General features: G+C 54.7%; 1 protein-coding gene across 1 annotated transcript in view; it reads left to right on the top strand.

Moving 5' to 3' along the window:
• The window catches only part of LOC126232124 (circumsporozoite protein-like), a gene marked incomplete at its 3' end in the record, with an annotated part of 146,480 nt that extends 134,315 nt beyond the window's left edge, over window positions 1–12,165 (top strand). The window contains exon 2 of the mRNA XM_049942433.1: window positions 11,771–12,165. Coding sequence (XP_049798390.1) covers window positions 11,771–12,165 — 395 coding nt within the window. The remainder of the gene's footprint in view (window positions 1–11,770) is intronic.
• Window positions 12,166–21,561: the final 9,396 nt, after the last annotated feature.

Below are 21,561 nucleotides of genomic sequence, written 5' to 3'. Positions count from 1 at the left end.
TGCACTCCGTGCGAAGGCTGCACTCCGTGCGAAGGCTGCACTCCGTGCGAAGGCTGCACTCCGTGAGAAGGCTGCACTCCTTGCGACGTCTCCACTCTGTGTGAAGGCTGCACTCCGTGAGATGGCTGCAGTCCGTGCGAAAGCTGCACTCCGTGCGAAGGCTGCACTCCTTGCAAAAACTCAACTCCGTGCGAAGGCTGCACTCCGTGCTATGGCTGCAATCCGTGCGAAGGTTGCACTCCATGCGAAGGCTGCACTCCGTGTGAAGGCTGCACTCCGTGCGAAGGCTGCACTCCGTGCGAAGGTTGCACTCCGTGCGAAGGCTGCACTCCGTGCGAAGGCTGCACTCCGTGCGAAGGCTGCACTCCGTGCCAAGGCTGCACTCCGTGCCAGGGCTGCACTCTGTGCGAAGGCTGCACTCTGTGCGAAGGCTGCACTCCGTGCGAAGGCTGCACTCCGTGCGAAGGCTGCACTCCGTGCGAAGGCTGCACTCCTTGCGAAGTCTCCACTCCCTGCGAAGGCTGCTCTCAGTGCGATTGCTGCACTCCGTGCGAAGGCTGCACTGCGTGCGAAGGCAGCACTCCGTGCGAAGGCAGCACTCCGTGCGAAGGCAGCACTCCGTGCGAAGGCAGCACTCCGTGCGAAGGCAGCACTCCGTGTGAAGGCTGCACTCTGTGCGAAGGCAGCACACCGTGTGAATGCTGCACTCCGTGCGAGGGCTGCACTCCGTGCGAGGGCTGCACTCCGTGCAAAGGCTGCACTCCGTGCGAAGGCTGCACACCGTGCGAAGGCTGCACTCCGTGCGAAGGCTGCACTCCGTGCGAAGGCTGCACTCCGTGTGAAGGCTGCACTCTGTGCGAAGGCTGCACTCCTTGCGATGTCTCCACTCCGTGCGAAGGCTGCACTCCGTGCGATGACTGCACTCCGTGCGAAGGCTGCACTCCATGCGAAGGCTGCACTCCGTGCGAAGGCTGCACTCCGCGCTAAGGCTCCACTCTGTGCGAAGGCTTAACTCCGTGCGAAGGCTCCACTCCGTGCGAAGGCTGCACTCTGTGCAAATGCTGCACTCCGTGCGATGGCTGCACTGTGTTCGAGGGCTGCACACTGTGCGAAAACTGCTGCACTGCATGCAAAGGCTGCTCTCCCTGTGAAGGGTGTACTCCCAGTGGAGGCTGCACTCCATGCAGAGACTGCACTCCATGCAGAGACTGCACCCCATGCAGAGACTGCACTCCATGTGGAGGCTGCACTCCATGTGGAGGCTGCACTCCCTGCGGAGGCTGCACTCATTGTGAAGGCTGCACTCCGTGCGAAGGCTGCACTCCGTGCGAAGGCTGCACTCTGTGCGAAGGTTGCACTCCGTGCGAAGGCTGCACTCCGTGCGAAGGCTGCACTCCGTGCGAAGGCTGCACTCCGTGCGAAGGCTGCACTCCGTGAGAAGGCTGCACTCCTTGCGACGTCTCCACTCTGTGCGAAGGCTGCACTCCGTGAGATGGCTGAAGTCCGTGCGAAAGCTGCACTCCGTGCGAAGGCTGCACTCCTTGCAAAAACTCAACTCCGTGCGAAGGCTGCACTCCGTGCTATGGCTGCAATCCGTGCGAAGGTTGCACTCCATGCGAAGGCTGCACTCCGTGCGAAGGCTGCACTCCGTGCGAAGGCTGCACTCCGTGCGAAGGTTGCACTCCGTGCGAAGGCTGCACTCCGTGCGAAGGCTGCACTCCGTGCGAAGGCTGCACTCCGTGCCAAGGCTGCACTCCGTGCCAGGGCTGCACTCTGTGCGAAGGCTGCACTCTGTGCGAAGGCTGCACTCCGTGCGAAGGCTGCACTCCGTGCGAAGGCTGCACTCCGTGCGAAGGCTGCACTCCTTGCGAAGTCTCCACTCCCTGCGAAGGCTGCTCTCAGTGCGATGGCTGCACTCCGTGCGAAGGCTGCACTGCGTGCGAAGGCAGCACTCTGTGCGAAGGCAGCACTCCGTGCGAAGGCAGCACTCCGTGCGAAGGCAGCACTCCGTGCGAAGGCAGCACTCCGTGTGAAGGCTGCACTCTGTGCGAAGGCAGCACACCGTGTGAATGCTGCACTCCGTGCGAAGGCTGCACTCTGTGCCAAGGCTGCACTCCGTGAGAAGGCTGCACTCCGTGCGAAGGCTACACTCCGTGCGAAGGCTACACTCCGTGCGAAGGCTGCACTCCGTGCGAAGGCTGCACTCCTTGCAAAGTCTCAACTCCGTGCGAAGGCTGCACTCCGTGCGATGGCTGCAATCCGTGTGAAGGCTGCACTCCGTGCAACAGCAGCACTCCATGCGAAGGCAGCACTCCGTGCGAAGGCAGCACTCCGTGCGAAGGCTGCACTCCGTGCGAAGGCTGTACTCTGTGCCAAGGCTGCACTCCGTGTGAAGGCTGCACTCCGTGCGAAGGCTGCACTCCGTGCGAAGGCAGCACTCCGTGCGAAGGCAGCACTCCGTTCGAAGGCAGCACTCCGTTCGAAGGCTGCACTCCGTGTGAAGGCTGCACTCCGTTCGAAGGCTGCACTCCTTGCGAAGTCTCCACTCCGTGCGAAGGCTGCACTCCGTGCGAAGGCTGCACTCCGTGCGATGGCTGCACTCTGTGCGAAGGCTGCACTCCGTGCGAAGGCTGCACTCCGTGCGAAGGCTGCACTCCGTGCCAAGGCTGCACTCCGTGCCAGGGCTGCACTCTGTGCGAAGGCTGCACTCTGTGCGAAGGCTGCACTCCGTGCGAAGGCTGCACTCCGTGCGAATGCTGCACTCCGTGTGAAGGCTGCATTCCTTGCGAAGTCTCCACTCCCTGCGAAGGCTGCACTCAGTGCGATGGCTGCACTCCGTGCGAAGGCTGCACTGCGTGCGAAGGCAGCACCCCGTGCGAAGGCAGCACTCCGTGCGAAGGCAGCACTCCGTGCGAAGGCAGCACTCCGTGCGAAGGCAGCACTCCGTGTGAAGGCTGCACTCCGTGCGAAGGCAGCACACCGTGTGAATGCTGCACTCCGTGCAAAGGCTGCACTCTGTGCCAAGGCTGCACTCCGTGAGAAGGCTGCACTCCGTGCAAAGGCTGCACTCCGTGCGAAGGCTGCACTCCGTGCGAAGGCTGCACTCCGTGCGAAGGCTGCACTCCGTGCGAAGGCTGCGCTCCCTGCGAAGGCTGTACTCTGTGCGAAGGCTGCACTCCGTGCGAAGGCTGCACTCCGTGCGAAGGCTGCACTCCGTGCGAAGGCTGCACTCCTTGTGAAGTCTCCACTCCGTGTGAAGGCTGCACTCCGTGCGATGGTGGCAATCCGTGCGAAGGTTGCACTCCGTGCAACAGCAGCACTCCGTGCAAAGGCAGCACTCCGTTCGAAGGCAGCACTCCGTGCGGAGGCTGCACTCCGTGCGAAGGCTGCACTCCGTGTTAAGTCTGCACTGTGTTCGAGGGCTGCACTATGTGCGAAAACTGCTGCACTGCATGCAAAGGCTGCTCTCCCTGTGGAGGGTGTATCCCCAGTGGAGGCTGCACTCCATGAGGAGACTGCACTCCATGCAGAGACTGCACTCCATGCAGAGACTGCACTCCATGTGGAGGCTGCACTCCATGTGGAGGCTGCACACCCTGCGGAGGCTGCACTCATTGTGAAGGCTGCACTCATTGTGAAGGCTGCACTCCGTGCGAAGGCTGCACTCCGTGCGAATGCCGCACTCCGTGCGAAGGCTCCTCTCCTTGCGAAGTCTCCACTCCGTGCGGAGGCTGCACTCCGTGCGATGGCTGCACTCCGTGCGAAGGCTGCACTCAGTGCAACAGCAGCACTCCGTGCAAAGGCAGCACTCCGTGCGAAGGCAGCACTATGTGCAAAGGCTGCACTCCGTGCGAAGGCTGCACTCCGTGCGAAGGCTGCACTCCGCGCTAAGGCTCCACTCCGCGCGAAGGCTTAACTCCGTGCGAAGGCTCCACTCCGTGCGAAGGCTGCACTCTGTGCAAATGCTGCACTCCATGCGATGGCTGCACTCCGTGCGAGGGCTGCACTCCGTGCGAGGGCTGCACTCCGTGCAAAGGCTGCACTCCATGCGAAGGCTGCACTCCGTGCGAAGGCTGCACTCCGTGCGAAGGCTGCACTCCGTGCGAAGGGTGCACTCCGTGTGAAGGCTGCACTCTGTGCGAAGGCTGCACTCCTTGCGATGTCTCCACTCCGTGCGAAGGCTGCACTCCGTGCGATGACTGCACTCCGTGCGAAGGCTGCACTCCATGCGAAGGCTGCACTCCGTGCGAAGGCTGCACTCCGCGCTAAGGCTCCACTCTGTGCGAAGGCTTAACTCCGTGTGAAGGCTGCACTCCGTGCGAAGGCTGCACTCCTTGCAAAGTCTCCACTCCGTGCGAAGGCTGCACTCCGTGCGATGGCTGCACTCCGTGCGAAGGCTCCACTCTGTGCAACAGCAGCACTCCGTGCGAAGGCAGCTCTCTGTGCGAAGGCAGCACTCCGTGTAAGGGCTGCACTCCATGCGAAGTCTGCACTCTGTGTGAAGGCTGCACCCCGTGCGAAGGCTGCACTCCGTGCGAAGGCTGCACTCTGTGCGAAGGCTGCACTTCGTGCGAAGGCTGCACTCCGTGTAACAGCAGCACTCCGTGCGAAGGCTGCACTCCGTGCGAAGGCTGCACACCTTGCGAAGTCTCCACTCCGTGCGAAGGCTGCACTACGTGTGAAGGCTGCACTACTTGCGAAGGCTGCACTCCGTGCGAAGGCTGCACTCCGTGCAAAGGCAGCACTCCGTGCGAAGGCAGCACTCCGTGCGAAGGCTGCACACCGTGCGAATGCTGCACTCCGTGCGAAGGCTGCACTCCGTGCCAAGGCTGCACTCCGTGCGAAGACTGCACTCCGTGCGAAGGCTGCACTCCGTGCGAAGGCTGCACTCCGTGCGAAGCCTGCACTCCGTGCGAAGCCTGCACTCCGTGCGAAGGCTGCACTCCGTGCGAAGGCTGCACTCCTTGCGAAGTCTCCACTCCGTGCGAAGGCTGCACTCCGTGCGATGGTGGCAATCCATGCGAAGGCTGCACTCCGTGCAACAGCAGCACTCCGTGCAAAGGCAGCACTCCGTTCGAAGGCAGCACTCCGTGCGAATGCTGCACTCAGATCGAAGCCTGCACTTCGTGCGAAGGCTGCACTCCGTGCGAATGCTGCACTCCGTGTGAAGGCTGCACTCTGTGCGAAGGCTGCACTCCTTGCAAAGTCTCCACTCCGTGCGAAGGCTGCACTCCATTCTATGGCTGCATTCCGTGCGAAGGCTGCACTCCGTGCGAAAGCTGCACTCCGTGCGGAGGTTGCACTCCTTGCGAAGGCTGCACTCCGTGCGAAGGCTGCACTCCGTGCCAAGGCTGCACTCCGTGCGAAGGCTGCACTCCGTGCGAAGGCTGCACTCCGTGCGAAGGCTGCACTCCGTGCGAAGGCAGCACTCCGTGCGGAGGCTGCATTCCGTTCGAAGGCTGCACTTCGTGCGAAGGCTGCACTCCGTGCGAATGCTGCACTCCGTGTGAAGGCTGCACTCCGTGCAACAGCAGCACTCCGTGCGAAGGCTGCAATCCATGCGAAGGCTGCACTCCGTGCGAAGGCTGCACTCCTTGCAAAGTCTCCACTTCGTGCGAAGGCTGCACTCCGTGAAACAGCAGCACTCCGTGCGAAGGCAGCACTCCGTGTGAAGGCTGCACTCTGTGCGAAGGCTGCACACTGTGCGAAGGCTTCACTCCGTGCGAAGGCTGCACTCCGTGCGAAAACTGCACTCCGTGCCAAGGCTGCACTCCGTGACAAGGCTGCACTCTGTGCAAAGGCTGCACTCTGTGCGAAGGCTGCACTCCGTGCGGAGGCTGCACTCCGTGCGAAGGCTGCACTCCGTGCGAAGGCTGTATTCCTTGCCAAGTCTCCACTCCCTGCGAAGGCTGCATTCCGTGCGATGGCTGCACTCCGTGCGAAGGCTGCACTGCGTGCGAAGGCAGCTCTCCGTGCGAAGGCAGCACTCCGTGTGAAGGCAGCACTCCGTGCGAAGGCTGCACTCCGTGCGAAGGCTGCACTCCGTGCGAAGGCTGCACTCAGTGCGAAGGCTGCTCTCCGTGCGAAGGCTGCACTCCTTGCAAAGTCTCCACTCCCTGCGAAGGCTGCACTCCGTGCGATGGCTACACTCCGTGCGAAGGCTGCACTCCGTACGAAGGCTGCACTCCTTGCGAAATCTCAACTCCGTGCGAAGGCTGCACTCCGTGCGATGGCTGCGCTCCGAGCGAAGGCTGCGCTCCGTACGAAGGCAGCACTCCGTGCGAAGGCTGCACTCCGTGCAACAGCAGCACTCCGTGCGAAGGCAGCACTCCGTGTGAAGTCTGCACTGTGTCCGAAGGCTGCACTCCATGCGAAGGCTGCACTCCGTGCGAGGGCTGCACTCCGTGCCAAAGCTGCACTCCGTGCCAAGGCTGCACTCCGGCCAAGGCTGCACTCCGTGCGAAGGCTGCACTCCGTGCGATGGCTGCACTCCATGCGAAGGCTGCACTCCGTGCAACAGCAGCACTCCGTGCGAAGGCAGCACTCCGTGCGAAAGCTGCACTCCGTGCGAAGGCAGCACTCCGTGCGAAGGCTGCACTCCGTGTGATTGCTGCACTCCGTGCGATGGCTGCACTGTGTTCGAGGGCTGCACTCTGTGCGAAAACTGCTGCACTGCATGCAAAGGCTGCTCTCCCTGTGAAGGGTATACTCCCAGTGGAGGCTGCACTCCATGGAGAGACTGCACTCCATGCAGAGACTGCACTCCATGCAGAGACTGCACTCCATGTGGAGGCTGCACTCCATGTGGAGGCTGCACTCCCTGCGGAGGCTGCACTCATTGTGAAGGCTGCACTCCGTGCGAAGGCTGCACTCCGTGCGAAGGCTGCCCTCCGTGCGAAGGCTGCACTCCGTGCGAAGTCTGCACTCCGTGTGAAGGCTGCACTCCTTTCGAAGTCTCAACTCTGTGCGAAGGCTGCACTCCGTGCGATGGCAGCACTCTGTGCGAGGGCTGCACTCCGTGCAACAGCAGCACTCCGTGCGAAGGCAGCACTCCGTGCGAAGTCTGCACTGTGTCCGAAGGCTGCACTCCGTGCGAAGGCTGCACTCCGTGCGAAGGCTGCACTCCGTGCCAAAGCTGCACTCCGTGCCAATGCTGCACTCTGGCCAAGGCTGCACTCCGTGAGAAGGCTGCACTCCGTGCGAAGGCTACATTCCGTGCGAAGGCTGCACTCCGTGCGAAGGCAGCACTCCGTGCGAAGGCTGCACTGTATCCGAAGGCTGCACTCCGTGCGAAGGCTGCACTCCGTGCGAAGGCTGCACTCCGTGTCAAAGCTGCACTCCGTGCCAAGGCTGCACTCCGGCCAAGGCTGCACTCCGTGCGAAGGCTGCACTCTGTGCGAAGGCTGCACTCCGTGCGAAGGCTGCACTCCGTGCAACAGCAGCACTCCGTGCGAAGGCTGCACTCCGTGCGAAGGCTGCATTCCTTGCGAAGTCTCCACTCCCTGTGAAGGCTGCACTCAGTGCGATGGCTGCACTCCGTGCGAAGGCTGCACTGCGTGCGAAGGCAGCACTCCATGCGAAGGCAGCACTCCGTGCGAAGGCAGCACTCCGTGCGAAGGCAGCACTCCGTGCGAAGGCAGCACTCCGTGTGAAGGCTGCACTCCGTGCGAAGGCAGCACACCGTGTGAATGCTGCACTCCGTGCGAAGGCTGCACTCTGTGCCAAGGCTGCACTCCGTGAGAATGCTGCACTCCGTGCAAAGGCTGCACTCCGTGCGAAGGCTGCACTCCGTGCGAAGGCTGCACTCCGTGCGAAGGCTGCACTCCGTGCGAAGGCTGCGCTCCCTGCGGAGGCTGCACTTATTTTGAAGGCTGCACTCATTGTGAAGTCTGCAATCCGTGCGAAGGCTGCACTCCGTGCGATGGCTGCAGTCCGTGCGAAGGCTGCACTCCGTGCAACAGCAGCACTCCATGCGAAGGCAGCACTCCGTGCCAAGGCTGCACTCCGTGCCAGGGCTGCACTCTGTGCGAAGGCTGCACTCTGTGCGAAGGCTGCACTCCGTGCGAAGGCTGCACTCCGTGCGAATGCTGCACTCCGTGCGAAGGCTGCACTCCTTGCGAAGTCTCCACCCCCTGCGAAGGCTGCACTCAGTGCGATAGCTGCACTCCGTGCGAAGGCTGCACTGCGTGCGAAGGCAGCACTCCGTGCGAAGGCAGCACTCCGTGCGAAGGCAGCACTCCGTGCGAAGGCAGCACTCTGTGCGAAGGCAGCACTCCGTGTGAAGGCTGCACTCCATGCGAAGGCAGCACACCGTGTGAATGCTGCACTCCGTGCGAAGGCTGCACTCTGTGCCAAGGCTGCACTCTGTGAGAAGGCTGCACTCCGTGCGAAGGCTGCACTCCGTGCGAAGGCTGCACTCCGTGCGAAGGCTGCACTCCGTGCGAAGGCTGCACTCCGTGCGAAGGCTGCGCTCCCTGCGGAGGCTGCACTTATTTTGAAGGCTGCACTCATTGTGAAGTCTGCAATCCGTGCGAAGGCAGCACTCCGTGTGAAGGCTGCACTCCGTGTGAAGGCTGCACTCCGTGCGAAGACTGCACTCCGTGCGAAGGCTGCACTCCAAGCGAAGGCTGCACTCCGTGCGAAGACTGCACTCCGTGCAACAGCAGCACTCCGTACGATGGCAGCACTCAGTGCGAAGGCAGCACTCAGTGCGAAGGCAGCACTCCGTGCGAAGGCAGCACTCCGTGCGAAGGCAGCACTCCATGCGAAGGCTTTACTCCGTGCGAAGGCTGCACTCCGTGCGAAGGCTGCACTCTGTGCGAAGACTGCACTCCGTGCAACAGCAGCACTCCGTACGATGGCAGCACTCCGTGCGAAGGCAGCACTCAGTGCGAAGGCAGCACTCCGTGCGATGGCTGCACTCCAATCGAAGGCTTCACTCCGTGCGAAGGCTGCACTCCGTGCGAAGGCAGCACTCCCTGTGAAGGCTGCACTCCGTGCGAAGGCTGCACTCCTTGCAAAGTCTCCACTCCGTGCGATGGCTGCACTCCGTGCGAAGGCTGCACTCCGTGAAACAGCAGCACTCAATGCAAAGGCAGCTCTCCGTGCGAAGGCAGCACTCCGTGTGAAGGCTGCACTCCGTGCGAAGGCTGCACTCCGTGCGAAGGCTGCACTCTGTGCGAAGGCTGCACTCTGTGCGAAGGCAGCACTCCGTGCGAAGGCTGCACTCCGTGCGATGGCTGCACCCCTTGCAAAGTCTCCACTCCGTACGAAGGCTGCACTCCGTGCGATGGCTGCACTCCGTGCGAAGGCTGCACTCCGTGCAACAGCAGCACTCCGTGCGAAGGCAGCTCTCCGTGTGAAGGCAGCACTCCGTGTGAAGGCTGCACTCCGTGCGAAGGCTGCACTCCTTACGAAGTCTCCACTCCGTGCGAAGGCTGCACTCCGTGCGATGGCTGCACTCTGTGCGAAGGCTGCACTCCGTGCGAAGGCTGCACTCCGTGCGAAGGCTGCGCTCCCTGCGGAGGCTGCACTTATTTTGAAGGCTGCACTCATTGTGAAGTCTGCAATCCGTGCGAAGGCAGCACTCCGTGTGAAGGCTGCACTCCGTGTGAAGGCTGCACTCCGTGCGAAGACTGCACTCCGTGCGAAGGCTGCACTCCGTGCGAAGGCTGCACTCCGTGCGAAGACTGCACTCCGTGCAACAGCAGCACTCCGTACGATGGCAGCACTCAGTGCGAAGGCAGCACTCAGTGCGAAGGCAGCACTCCGTGCGAAGGCAGCACTCCGTGCGAAGGCAGCACTCCATGCGAAGGCTTTACTCCGTGCGAAGGCTGCACTCCGTGCGAAGGCTGCACTCTGTGCGAAGACTGCACTCCGTGCAACAGCAGCACTCCGTACGATGGCAGCACTCCGTGCGAAGGCAGCACTCAGTGCGAAGGCAGCACTCCGTGCGATGGCTGCACTCCATGCGAAGGCTTCACTCCGTGCGAAGGCTGCACTCCGTGCGAAGGCAGCACTCCCTGTGAAGGCTGCACTCCGTGCGAAGGCTGCACTCCTTGCAAAGTCTCCACTCCGTGCGATGGCTGCACTCCGTGCGAAGGCTGCACTCCGTGAAACAGCAGCACTCAATGCAAAGGCAGCTCTCCGTGCGAAGGCAGCACTCCGTGTGAAGGCTGCACTCCGTGCGAAGGCTGCACTCTGTGCGAAGGCTGCACTCTGTGCGAAGGCTGCACTCTGTGCGAAGGCAGCAGTCCGTGCGAAGGCTGCACTCCGTGCGATGGCTGCACCCCTTGCAAAGTCTCCACTCCGTGCGAAGGCTGCACTCCGTGCGATGGCTGCACTCCGTGCGAAGGCTGCACTCCGTGCAACAGCAGCACTCCGTGCGAAGGCAGCTCTCCGTGTGAAGGCAGCACTCCGTGTGAAGGCTGCACTCCGTGCGAAGGCTGCACTCCTTACGAAGTCTCCACTCCGTGCGAAGGCTGCACTCCGTGCGATGGCTGCACTCCGTGCGAAGGCTGCACTCCGTGCGAAGGCTGCACTCCGTGCCAAGGCTGCACTCCGTGCGAGGGCTGTACTCTGTGCGAAGGCTGCACTCTGTGCGAAGGCTGCACTCCGTGCGAAGGCTGCACTCCGTGCGAAGGCTGCACTCCGTGCGAAGGCTGCACTCCTTGCGAAGTCTCCACTCCCTGCGAAGGCTGCACTCCGTGTGTAGGCTGCACTCCGTGCGAAGGCTGCACTCCGTGCGAAGGCTGCACTCTGTGCGAAGGCTGCACTCTGTGCGAAGGCTGCACTCCTTGCGAAACCTCCACTCCGTGCGAAGGCTGCACTCCGTGCGATGGCTGCGCTCCAAGCGAAGGCTGCGCTCCGTGCGAAGACAGCTTTCCGTGCGAAGGCAGCACTCCGTGAGAAGGCAGCACTCCGTGCGAAGGCTGCACTCCGTGCGAAGTTTGCACTCTGTGCGAAGGCTGCACTCCGTGCGAAGGCTGCACTCCGTGCGAAGGCTGCACTCCATGCAGAGACTGCACTCCATGGAGACACTGCACTGCACCCCATGCAGAGACTGCACTCCATGTGGAGGCTGCACCCCATGCAGAGACTGCACTCCCTGCGGAGGCTGCACTCCCTGCGGAGGCTGCACTTATTGTGAAGGCTGCACTCATTGTGAAGCCTGCAGTCATTGAAAGTCTCATTCTTTGCAAGGGCTGCACAGCTTAATAAGGCTGCACACCTTGCAAAGTCTGCACACACCGTTATTACTGCGTAGTCTTATTTCATCACTCCTATTAAGTGAGAAGATCTTTGTGGACGTCATGCAGTGTACGGTCTGCAAACCATGTCGAAGTAGCATGACTTGTAGTCAGTACACCTTGTGGGATAGCACTGTTAATGAAATAATGACAGATTGTGAGGAAGATACATATAAGAAAGAGACATGTTGCTACAGGTAGAGGAGCATATGTTCTGATATCAGTAGCTCTTGTCAGAGCAGCTCACAGCTCACCATGAAAGGATAGCACACCTACCAGGGGCAACACACATTCGAAAGACAGTACAGATTGTGAGAGACTACACTGATTGGAAGTGGCATATGTTATTAGGAAGTGACTCTATTGAAGGACAGAACGTGAAGCATGGACACCACTCCTTTTGAGGGCAGCATCCCTACTTAGGACAGAAGATCTTGGGATGGGAGAACCACACAATGTGAGCTCAGCTTGCTCTGCAAGGGGGGCTTGTTATGCGCTGCATGAGAGTACAGCACAGCTAGCAAGGTTGGCACACCTTGCGGGGACGGCACACCAAGCGGGGACGGCACACCAAGCGGGGACGGCACACCAAGCAGGGACGGCACACCTTGCGGGGACGGCACACCAAGCGGGGACGGCACACCAAGCGGGGATGGCACACCAAGCGGGGACAGCACACCACGCGGGGACGGCACACCAAGCGGGGACGGCACACCAAGCGGGGACGGCACACCAAGCAGGGACGGCACACCAAGCGGGGACGGCACACCAAGCGGGCACGGCACACCAAGCAGGGACGGCACACCAAGCGGGGACGGCACACCAAGCGGGGACGGCACAGCAAGCGGGGACGGCACACCAAGCGGGGACGGCACACCAAGCGGGGACGGCACAGCAAGCGGGGACGGCACACCAAGCGGGGACGGCACACCAAGCGGGGACGGCACACCAAGCGAGGACGGCACACCATGCGAGGGTGGCACACCATGTGAGAATGGCACACCATGTGAGAATGGCACACCATGTGAGAATGGCACACCATGCAGGGACAGCACACCTCACAAGCACTGCACACCTAGAGAAGGCAGCACACCTGTGAAGTTAGCATGCCATGTGAAGACAGGTCGCCCTGCAAAGATACCTTCAGAACACAAGACACCAATAAAATTGCACACCTGCTGAGTACATCAAGCGTTAAGAAGATGGCAGATATGCAGAGGACAGCACACTTTAGGCAGTCCTCACACCTTAAAGGGAGAGCACATGGTGGAATGAGAGGACATCTTATAAGGGTGGCACACCCTAAGAGGAGAGTATGCCTTGTAATGTTAGTACACCGTGTGGGGATAGGACAATATATGAAGATGGCATATTTTCTGAAAAATTATATGTTCCAATGACTGCACTCATTATGAGGTTAGCACATGTTGGCAGTACAGCTCACCATGTGGGGGACAGAATAATTTTCACGGACAGCACAACCTCTGAGGACAGCTCACCTTGCACAGAATGCACACCCCTTGCAAGGACAAAACAGCCTGCAAGGAAAGGACATCTTTCGAGGACAACACACCTTGTGCAGCAGCATACTTTTTGAGGACAGCGTATCTTATGAGAACAACAAATATTTTCAGGACCGTTAAACAAGCGAGGACAGAACACCATATTAAGGTACAACATGTTGGGAGGAAAAACATATTTTCTGATATGTGTATATTGTGCCATGCCATACCTGCTCACCTTGTGATGAGTACAAAACCTGTGAGGACAGTACAGCTTACATTGACAGCAGATATTGACACCAGCAATCCTCACAATGACAGAACAGGTAGTTAGTGTATCTGACCTTGTGAACATAGCATGCTTTTTGATGACAGCACAGCACACATTGCAAGGACAGCACACCTTGCGAGGGAAGCACACCTTTTGGGGACAGCACAATTTGCGAGGACAGCACAAGTTGTGAGTACAGCACAACTTGCGAGGACAGCACAGCTTGCAAGGACAGCACAGCTTGCAAGGACAGCACAGCTTGCAAGGACAGCACAGCTTGCAAGGACAGCACAGCTTGCAAGGACAGCACAGCCTGAGAGGACAGCACAGCTTGCGAGGACAGCACTGCTTGAGAGGACAGCACAGCTTGCGAGGACAGCACAGCTTGCGAGGGCAGCACAGCTTGCGAGGGCAGCACAGCTTGCGAGGGCAGCACAGCTTGCGAGGGCAGCACAGCTTGCGAGGACAACAGACCTTGTGATTAACAATGTGGATGCCATAACCCTAGTACATTCAGTAACTGTTTCATTTGCAGCAACCTTTATGTATACAGTAACACTTGCATGTACAGATATACTGAAATGAATAGGAAGAACTTCACATTCAGCAGTTTTAGCTGATAGAACATGAATAGTGTGTGCTGCAACTCTTGCATGCACAGTATCTCTAATGTACAGAGTAAGTTTTGCGTAAGCAGTCACTTCTCCATGCCAGGTATCTCTTGCAAGTTCAGTAATAGATGCTTTTGCAGCTGAGTTATGTGTAGTAACTACATAACTTGAATAGACTGCTTTGCTTGCATGCTGTAATGCAGAAAAAGAGAAATGGGGAGGAGAAAAAGCAGTATTTAGAAAGAAGGGAGGGAGTGTATGAGGAAAGTATGTTTGAAAGAGTTGAAGAGGATAGTAATATGGGGAAGGAGGAGAGGAGGAGAAGGAAGCCATGGTGAGAAGAGGGAGAATGTATGGGGCAAAGAGGAAACGATGGAGAGAAGTAAGGAAGGAACAAAAGTAACAGGTAATATAACTATAAAGTGAAAGGAGGAGGATAGAGAAAAGTAATATATATACATAGTGTGTAGATGGTATGTTTACTACAATTGAGAACACACAAAAACGCTGTATAGGCAGTGAAGTGGAGACTCAAAAGGAGAAATATCCACTAAGTCTGTGGTGAGGCAAGAAGGAAGAACGTCCATAACAGTAAGCGCTACTGAATAATAAAGTGGGGAAATCAAAGTGTAGAATGGTAGTCGAGCCACATGGTGGCTAGAATAAAAGACACTCGTCGGTGTGGTGTCTAATATCAGTCATGCTGTCTGTCAAGACAACAACAAGAATGTACAGATCAAACTGGTGCATCGAAATTCTTGACGACTGGAGCATTATAATCAGTACCATAAGCTGTGCTGTGTGGCGCCAATTAACAAGTTGTCAGACGAGAATCGAAGGCAACATATCCACCGTAATAGAAAAGATGAGAGACAGACGTAACAGTATTGCTAGACATGCCTAATGCCGCATAAATCCACGCTGCGACTTGTGCCGCCCATTGACATAACGTAGTGTTACAGATGAAGTGCCTGCCGAATACGTGGAGGGATTTCTATAGACTGTAACAATAAAAAAAAAAAGGAAAGTGTGAAGAGCGTGGGACACAGGGCATCCGATACATTGTACACCAAGGACGGAATGCGTCGGAAAGCGCGGTCCAGTATTGCGATAGGTGGTGTGTTGGGGGGGGGGAGGGGGTTAAGGGGCACAAAATGCGGCCCGTCATTCATCGGAATTCGCAGCTCGCGGCCGATATCCTGTGGTGCGATTCCAGGGATGAGCACAGCCTCTCACAGTCGCCTGGAGGCGCCATAAAATTTTGACTGTTCAGACTCAGCACATTCATATCGACATGGCGAACATCCATGTTCAGCTATTTGCTTCCAGGCTCCACTTCCTGAGTTAGCAGGCTCCGATGTAATATTGTTGCAACCCTAGCTTCCGACTGAGAAAGCAAAACAGAAATTTACAGATCACACACACTCACAAATCGTCGCAATTGGGCTGCATTAAAATAATTGGAGCATTACATAATAATTAAGTCACAAGCAGTGCTGTGTGGCAGCAGTGAAAGTGTTTCCATAAGGAAATCCAGGGGAAAAAAAGATTCGCTGTAATACACGCCGTCAGAGGTGGGGGTGGCACGCCTGCTAATACAATTAACAGCGACTATTTTAATTGCTGCTTGGGGGCTGGTGTGTCTGACAGCTTGGCAGCGCACATACTGCTTCCTCACTTGCTTCCCAACTTAGCTAGCGAAGTCGCAAACAAGTTATTTCAACAGGCACCTTTGTATCACCTGTGTAGTTTGTGTGTGAGTGTGGGGGGGCGGGAAGATGAAAATAGTGCGCAGCCTGTTGGCTTGGCAGCATGCATTTTGTTTCCCTTCTAGCCGCCGACTTAGCAGGCAGCATGTATTTTGTCCCCCTCCTAGACGCCCGACTTAGCAAGCGACTTTGCAATGCGACTCCGCTGCGCTCCGCTTGCTCACAGTTACCTTATAAGGCGGCCGGTCCGAACAAGTGGCAGCGAGAGGCCCGCGTATACTAAGCGGTGCGCGGAATATCTTCTGCGTCAACGCAACAAACAACACGTCACCTACAATCTTAAAACTTTGACACCGCCAAGCGACCACCGTCCTCAGTACGTCATAAAAATTTCACCTCGATACGACCTCACTGTCCCAGGCAAAAACGCACTCAAAGACGTAAATACAAACCGAAAAGAAAAACGGGTTACACAAACTCACGCAAAAGCTACTTTTTCGTCTTATCTAGTTACAAATTAAACACTTTCCGTTACTCTCCTTTCATTCTACTGTGGAAACTAGTATTTTTTTACGTCGCCACGCGGTCCGATATCAAAGCAAATTACGCTTACTGCGCTAGCCGGCGCGGCGCGTCTCCGCTCATCGTGTTTCAAAACACACTGCATAAACGTCCGTAACTCATCGATGCCTTCACTTACAATCTTAAAACTTTGACACCGCCAAGCGACCACCGTCCTCAGTACGTCATAAAAATTTCACCTCGATACGACCTCACTGTCCCAGGCAAAAACGCACTCAAAGACGTAAATACAAACCGAAAAGAAAAACGGGTTACACAAACTCACGCAAAAGCTACTTTTTCGTCTTATCTAGTTACAAATTAAACACTTTCCGTTACTCTCCTTTCATTCTACTGTGGAAACTAGTATTTTTTTACGTCGCCACGCGGTCCGATATCAAAGCAAATTACGCTTACTGCGCTAGCCGGCGCGGCGCGTCTCCGCTCATCGTGTTTCAAAACACACTGCATAAACGTCCGTAACTCATCGATGCCTTCACTTACAATCTTAAAACTTTGACACCGCCAAGCGACCACCGTCCTCAGTACGTCATAAAAATTTCACCTCGATACGACCTCACTGTCCCAGGCAAAAACGCACTCAAAGACGTAAATACAAACCGAAAAGAAAAACGGGTTACACAAACTCACGCAAAAGCTACTTTTTCGTCTTATCTAGTTACAAATTAAACACTTTCCGTTACTCTCCTTTCATTCTACTGTGGAAACTAGTATTTTTTTACGTCGCCACGCGGTCCGATATCAAAGCAAATTACGCTTACTGCGCTAGCCGGCGCGGCGCGTCTCCGCTCATCGTGTTTCAAAACACACTGCATAAACGTCCGTAACTCATCGATGCCTTCACTTACAATCTTAAAACTTTGACACCGCCAAGCGACCACCGTCCTCAGTACGTCATAAAAATTTCACCTCGATACGACCTCACTGTCCCAGGCAAAAACGCACTCAAAGACGTAAATACAAACCGAAAAGAAAAACGGGTTACACAAACTCACGCAAAAGCTACTTTTTCGTCTTATCTAGTTACAAATTAAACACTTTCCGTTACTCTCCTTTCATTCTACTGTGGAAACTAGTATTTTTTTACGTCGCCACGCGGTCCGATATCAAAGCAAATTACGCTTACTGCGCTAGCCGGCGCGGCGCGTCTCCGCTCATCGTGTTTCAAAACACACTGCATAAACGTCCGTAACTCATCGATGCCTTCACTTACAATCTTAAAACTTTGACACCGCCAAGCGACCACCGTCCTCAGTACGTCATAAAAATTTCACCTCGATACGACCTCACTGTCCCAGGCAAAAACGCACTCAAAGACGTAAATACAAACCGAAAAGAAAAACGGGTTACACAAACTCACGCAAAAGCTACTTTTTCGTCTTATCTAGTTACAAATTAAACACTTTCCGTTACTCTCCTTTCATTCTACTGTGGAAACTAGTATTTTTTTACGTCGCCACGCGGTCCGATATCAAAGCAAATTACGCTTACTGCGCTAGCCGGCGCGGCGCGTCTCCGCTCATCGTGTTTCAAAACACACTGCATAAACGTCCGTAACTCATCGATGCCTTCACTTACAATCTTAAAACTTTGACACCGCCAAGCGACCACCGTCCTCAGTACGTCATAAAAATTTCACCTCGATACGACCTCACTGTCCCAGGCAAAAACGCACTCAAAGACGTAAATACAAACCGAAAAGAAAAACGGGTTACACAAACTCACGCAAAAGCTACTTTTTCGTCTTATCTAGTTACAAATTAAACACTTTCCGTTACTCTCCTTTCATTCTACTGTGGAAACTAGTATTTTTTTACGTCGCCACGCGGTCCGATATCAAAGCAAATTACGCTTACTGCGCTAGCCGGCGCGGCGCGTCTCCGCTCATCGTGTTTCAAAACACACTGCATAAACGTCCGTAACTCATCGATGCCTTCACTTACAATCTTAAAACTTTGACACCGCCAAGCGACCACCGTCCTCAGTACGTCATAAAAATTTCACCTCGATACGACCTCACTGTCCCAGGCAAAAACGCACTCAAAGACGTAAATACAAACCGAAAAGAAAAACGGGTTACACAAACTCACGCAAAAGCTACTTTTTCGTCTTATCTAGTTACAAATTAAACACTTTCCGTTACTCTCCTTTCATTCTACTGTGGAAACTAGTATTTTTTTACGTCGCCACGCGGTCCGATATCAAAGCAAATTACGCTTACTGCGCTAGCCGGCGCGGCGCGTCTCCGCTCATCGTGTTTCAAAACACACTGCATAAACGTCCGTAACTCATCGATGCCTTCACTTACAATCTTAAAACTTTGACACCGCCAAGCGACCACCGTCCTCAGTACGTCATAAAAATTTCACCTCGATACGACCTCACTGTCCCAGGCAAAAACGCACTCAAAGACGTAAATACAAACCGAAAAGAAAAACGGGTTACACAAACTCACGCAAAAGCTACTTTTTCGTCTTATCTAGTTACAAATTAAACACTTTCCGTTACTCTCCTTTCATTCTACTGTGGAAACTAGTATTTTTTTACGTCGCCACGCGGTCCGATATCAAAGCAAATTACGCTTACTGCGCTAGCCGGCGCGGCGCGTCTCCGCTCATCGTGTTTCAAAACACACTGCATAAACGTCCGTAACTCATCGATGCCTTCACTTACAATCTTAAAACTTTGACACCGCCAAGCGACCACCGTCCTCAGTACGTCATAAAAATTTCACCTCGATACGACCTCACTGTCCCAGGCAAAAACGCACTCAAAGACGTAAATACAAACCGAAAAGAAAAACGGGTTACACAAACTCACGCAAAAGCTACTTTTTCGTCTTATCTAGTTACAAATTAAACACTTTCCGTTACTCTCCTTTCATTCTACTGTGGAAACTAGTATTTTTTTACGTCGCCACGCGGTCCGATATCAAAGCAAATTACGCTTACTGCGCTAGCCGGCGCGGCGCGTCTCCGCTCATCGTGTTTCAAAACACACTGCATAAACGTCCGTAACTCATCGATGCCTTCACTTACAATCTTAAAACTTTGACACCGCCAAGCGACCACCGTCCTCAGTACGTCATAAAAATTTCACCTCGATACGACCTCACTGTCCCAGGCAAAAACGCACTCAAAGACGTAAATACAAACCGAAAAGAAAAACGGGTTACACAAACTCACGCAAAAGCTACTTTTTCGTCTTATCTAGTTACAAATTAAACACTTTCCGTTACTCTCCTTTCATTCTACTGTGGAAACTAGTATTTTTTTACGTCGCCACGCGGTCCGATATCAAAGCAAATTACGCTTACTGCGCTAGCCGGCGCGGCGCGTCTCCGCTCATCGTGTTTCAAAACACACTGCATAAACGTCCGTAACTCATCGATGCCTTCACTTACAATCTTAAAACTTTGACACCGCCAAGCGACCACCGTCCTCAGTACGTCATAAAAATTTCACCTCGATACGACCTCACTGTCCCAGGCAAAAACGCACTCAAAGACGTAAATACAAACCGAAAAGAAAAACGGGTTACACAAACTCACGCAAAAGCTACTTTTTCGTCTTATCTAGTTACAAATTAAACACTTTCCGTTACTCTCCTTTCATTCTACTGTGGAAACTAGTATTTTTTTACGTCGCCACGCGGTCCGATATCAAAGCAAATTACGCTTACTGCGCTAGCCGGCGCGGCGCGTCTCCGCTCATCGTGTTTCAAAACACACTGCATAAACGTCCGTAACTCATCGATGCCTTCACTTACAATCTTAAAACTTTGACACCGCCAAGCGACCACCGTCCTCAGTACGTCATAAAAATTTCACCTCGATACGACCTCACTGTCCCAGGCAAAAACGCACTCAAAGACGTAAATACAAACCGAAAAGAAAAACGGGTTACACAAACTCACGCAAAAGCTACTTTTTCGTCTTATCTAGTTACAAATTAAACACTTTCCGTTACTCTCCTTTCATTCTACTGTGGAAACTAGTATTTTTTTACGTCGCCACGCGGTCCGATATCAAAGCAAATTACGCTTACTGCGCTAGCCGGCGCGGCGCGTCTCCGCTCATCGTGTTTCAAAACACACTGCATAAACGTCCGTAACTCATCGATGCCTTCACTTACAATCTTAAAACTTTGACACCGCCAAGCGACCACCGTCCTCAGTACGTCATAAAAATTTCACCTCGATACGACCTCACTGTCCCAGGCAAAAACGCACTCAAAGACGTAAATACAAACCGAAAAGAAAAACGGGTTACACAAACTCACGCAAAAGCTACTTTTTCGTCTTATCTAGTTACAAATTAAACACTTTCCGTTACTCTCCTTTCATTCTACTGTGGAAACTAGTATTTTTTTACGTCGCCACGCGGTCCGATATCAAAGCAAATTACGCTTACTGCGCTAGCCGGCGCGGCGCGTCTCCGCTCATCGTGTTTCAAAACACACTGCATAAACGTCCGTAACTCATCGATGCCTTCACTTACAATCTTAAAACTTTGACACCGCCAAGCGACCACCGTCCTCAGTACGTCATAAAAATTTCACCTCGATACGACCTCACTGTCCCAGGCAAAAACGCACTCAAAGACGTAAATACAAACCGAAAAGAAAAACGGGTTACACAAACTCACGCAAAAGCTACTTTTTCGTCTTATCTAGTTACAAATTAAACACTTTCCGTTACTCTCCTTTCATTCTACTGTGGAAACTAGTATTTTTTTACGTCGCCACGCGGTCCGATATCAAAGCAAATTACGCTTACTGCGCTAGCCGGCGCGGCGCGTCTCCGCTCATCGTGTTTCAAAACACACTGCATAAACGTCCGTAACTCATCGATGCCTTCACTTACAATCTTAAAACTTTGACACCGCCAAGCGACCACCGTCCTCAGTACGTCATAAAAATTTCACCTCGATACGACCTCACTGTCCCAGGCAAAAACGCACTCAAAGACGTAAATACAAACCGAAAAGAAAAACGGGTTACACAAACTCACGCAAAAGCTACTTTTTCGTCTTATCTAGTTACAAATTAAACACTTTCCGTTACTCTCCTTTCATTCTACTGTGGAAACTAGTATTTTTTTACGTCGCCACGCGGTCCGATATCAAAGCAAATTACGCTTACTGCGCTAGCCGGCGCGGCGCGTCTCCGCTCATCGTGTTTCAAAACACACTGCATAAACGTCCGTAACTCATCGATGCCTTCACTTACAATCTTAAAACTTTGACACCGCCAAGCGACCACCGTCCTCAGTACGTCATAAAAATTTCACCTCGATACGACCTCACTGTCCCAGGCAAAAACGCACTCAAAGACGTAAATACAAACCGAAAAGAAAAACGGGTTACACAAACTCACGCAAAAGCTACTTTTTCGTCTTATCTAGTTACAAATTAAACACTTTCCGTTACTCTCCTTTCATTCTACTGTGGAAACTAGTATTTTTTTACGTCGCCACGCGGTCCGATATCAAAGCAAATTACGCTTACTGCGCTAGCCGGCGCGGCGCGTCTCCGCTCATCGTGTTTCAAAACACACTGCATAAACGTCCGTAACTCATCGATGCCTTCACTTACAATCTTAAAACTTTGACACCGCCAAGCGACCACCGTCCTCAGTA

This window comes from Schistocerca nitens, unplaced genomic scaffold (assembly GCF_023898315.1).
Source record: "Schistocerca nitens isolate TAMUIC-IGC-003100 unplaced genomic scaffold, iqSchNite1.1 HiC_scaffold_431, whole genome shotgun sequence".
Lineage (NCBI taxonomy): Eukaryota > Metazoa > Arthropoda > Insecta > Orthoptera > Acrididae > Schistocerca > Schistocerca nitens.
Note: the sequence above shows the minus strand (reverse complement) of the source record. Positions and strands in the feature narration are given on the sequence as shown.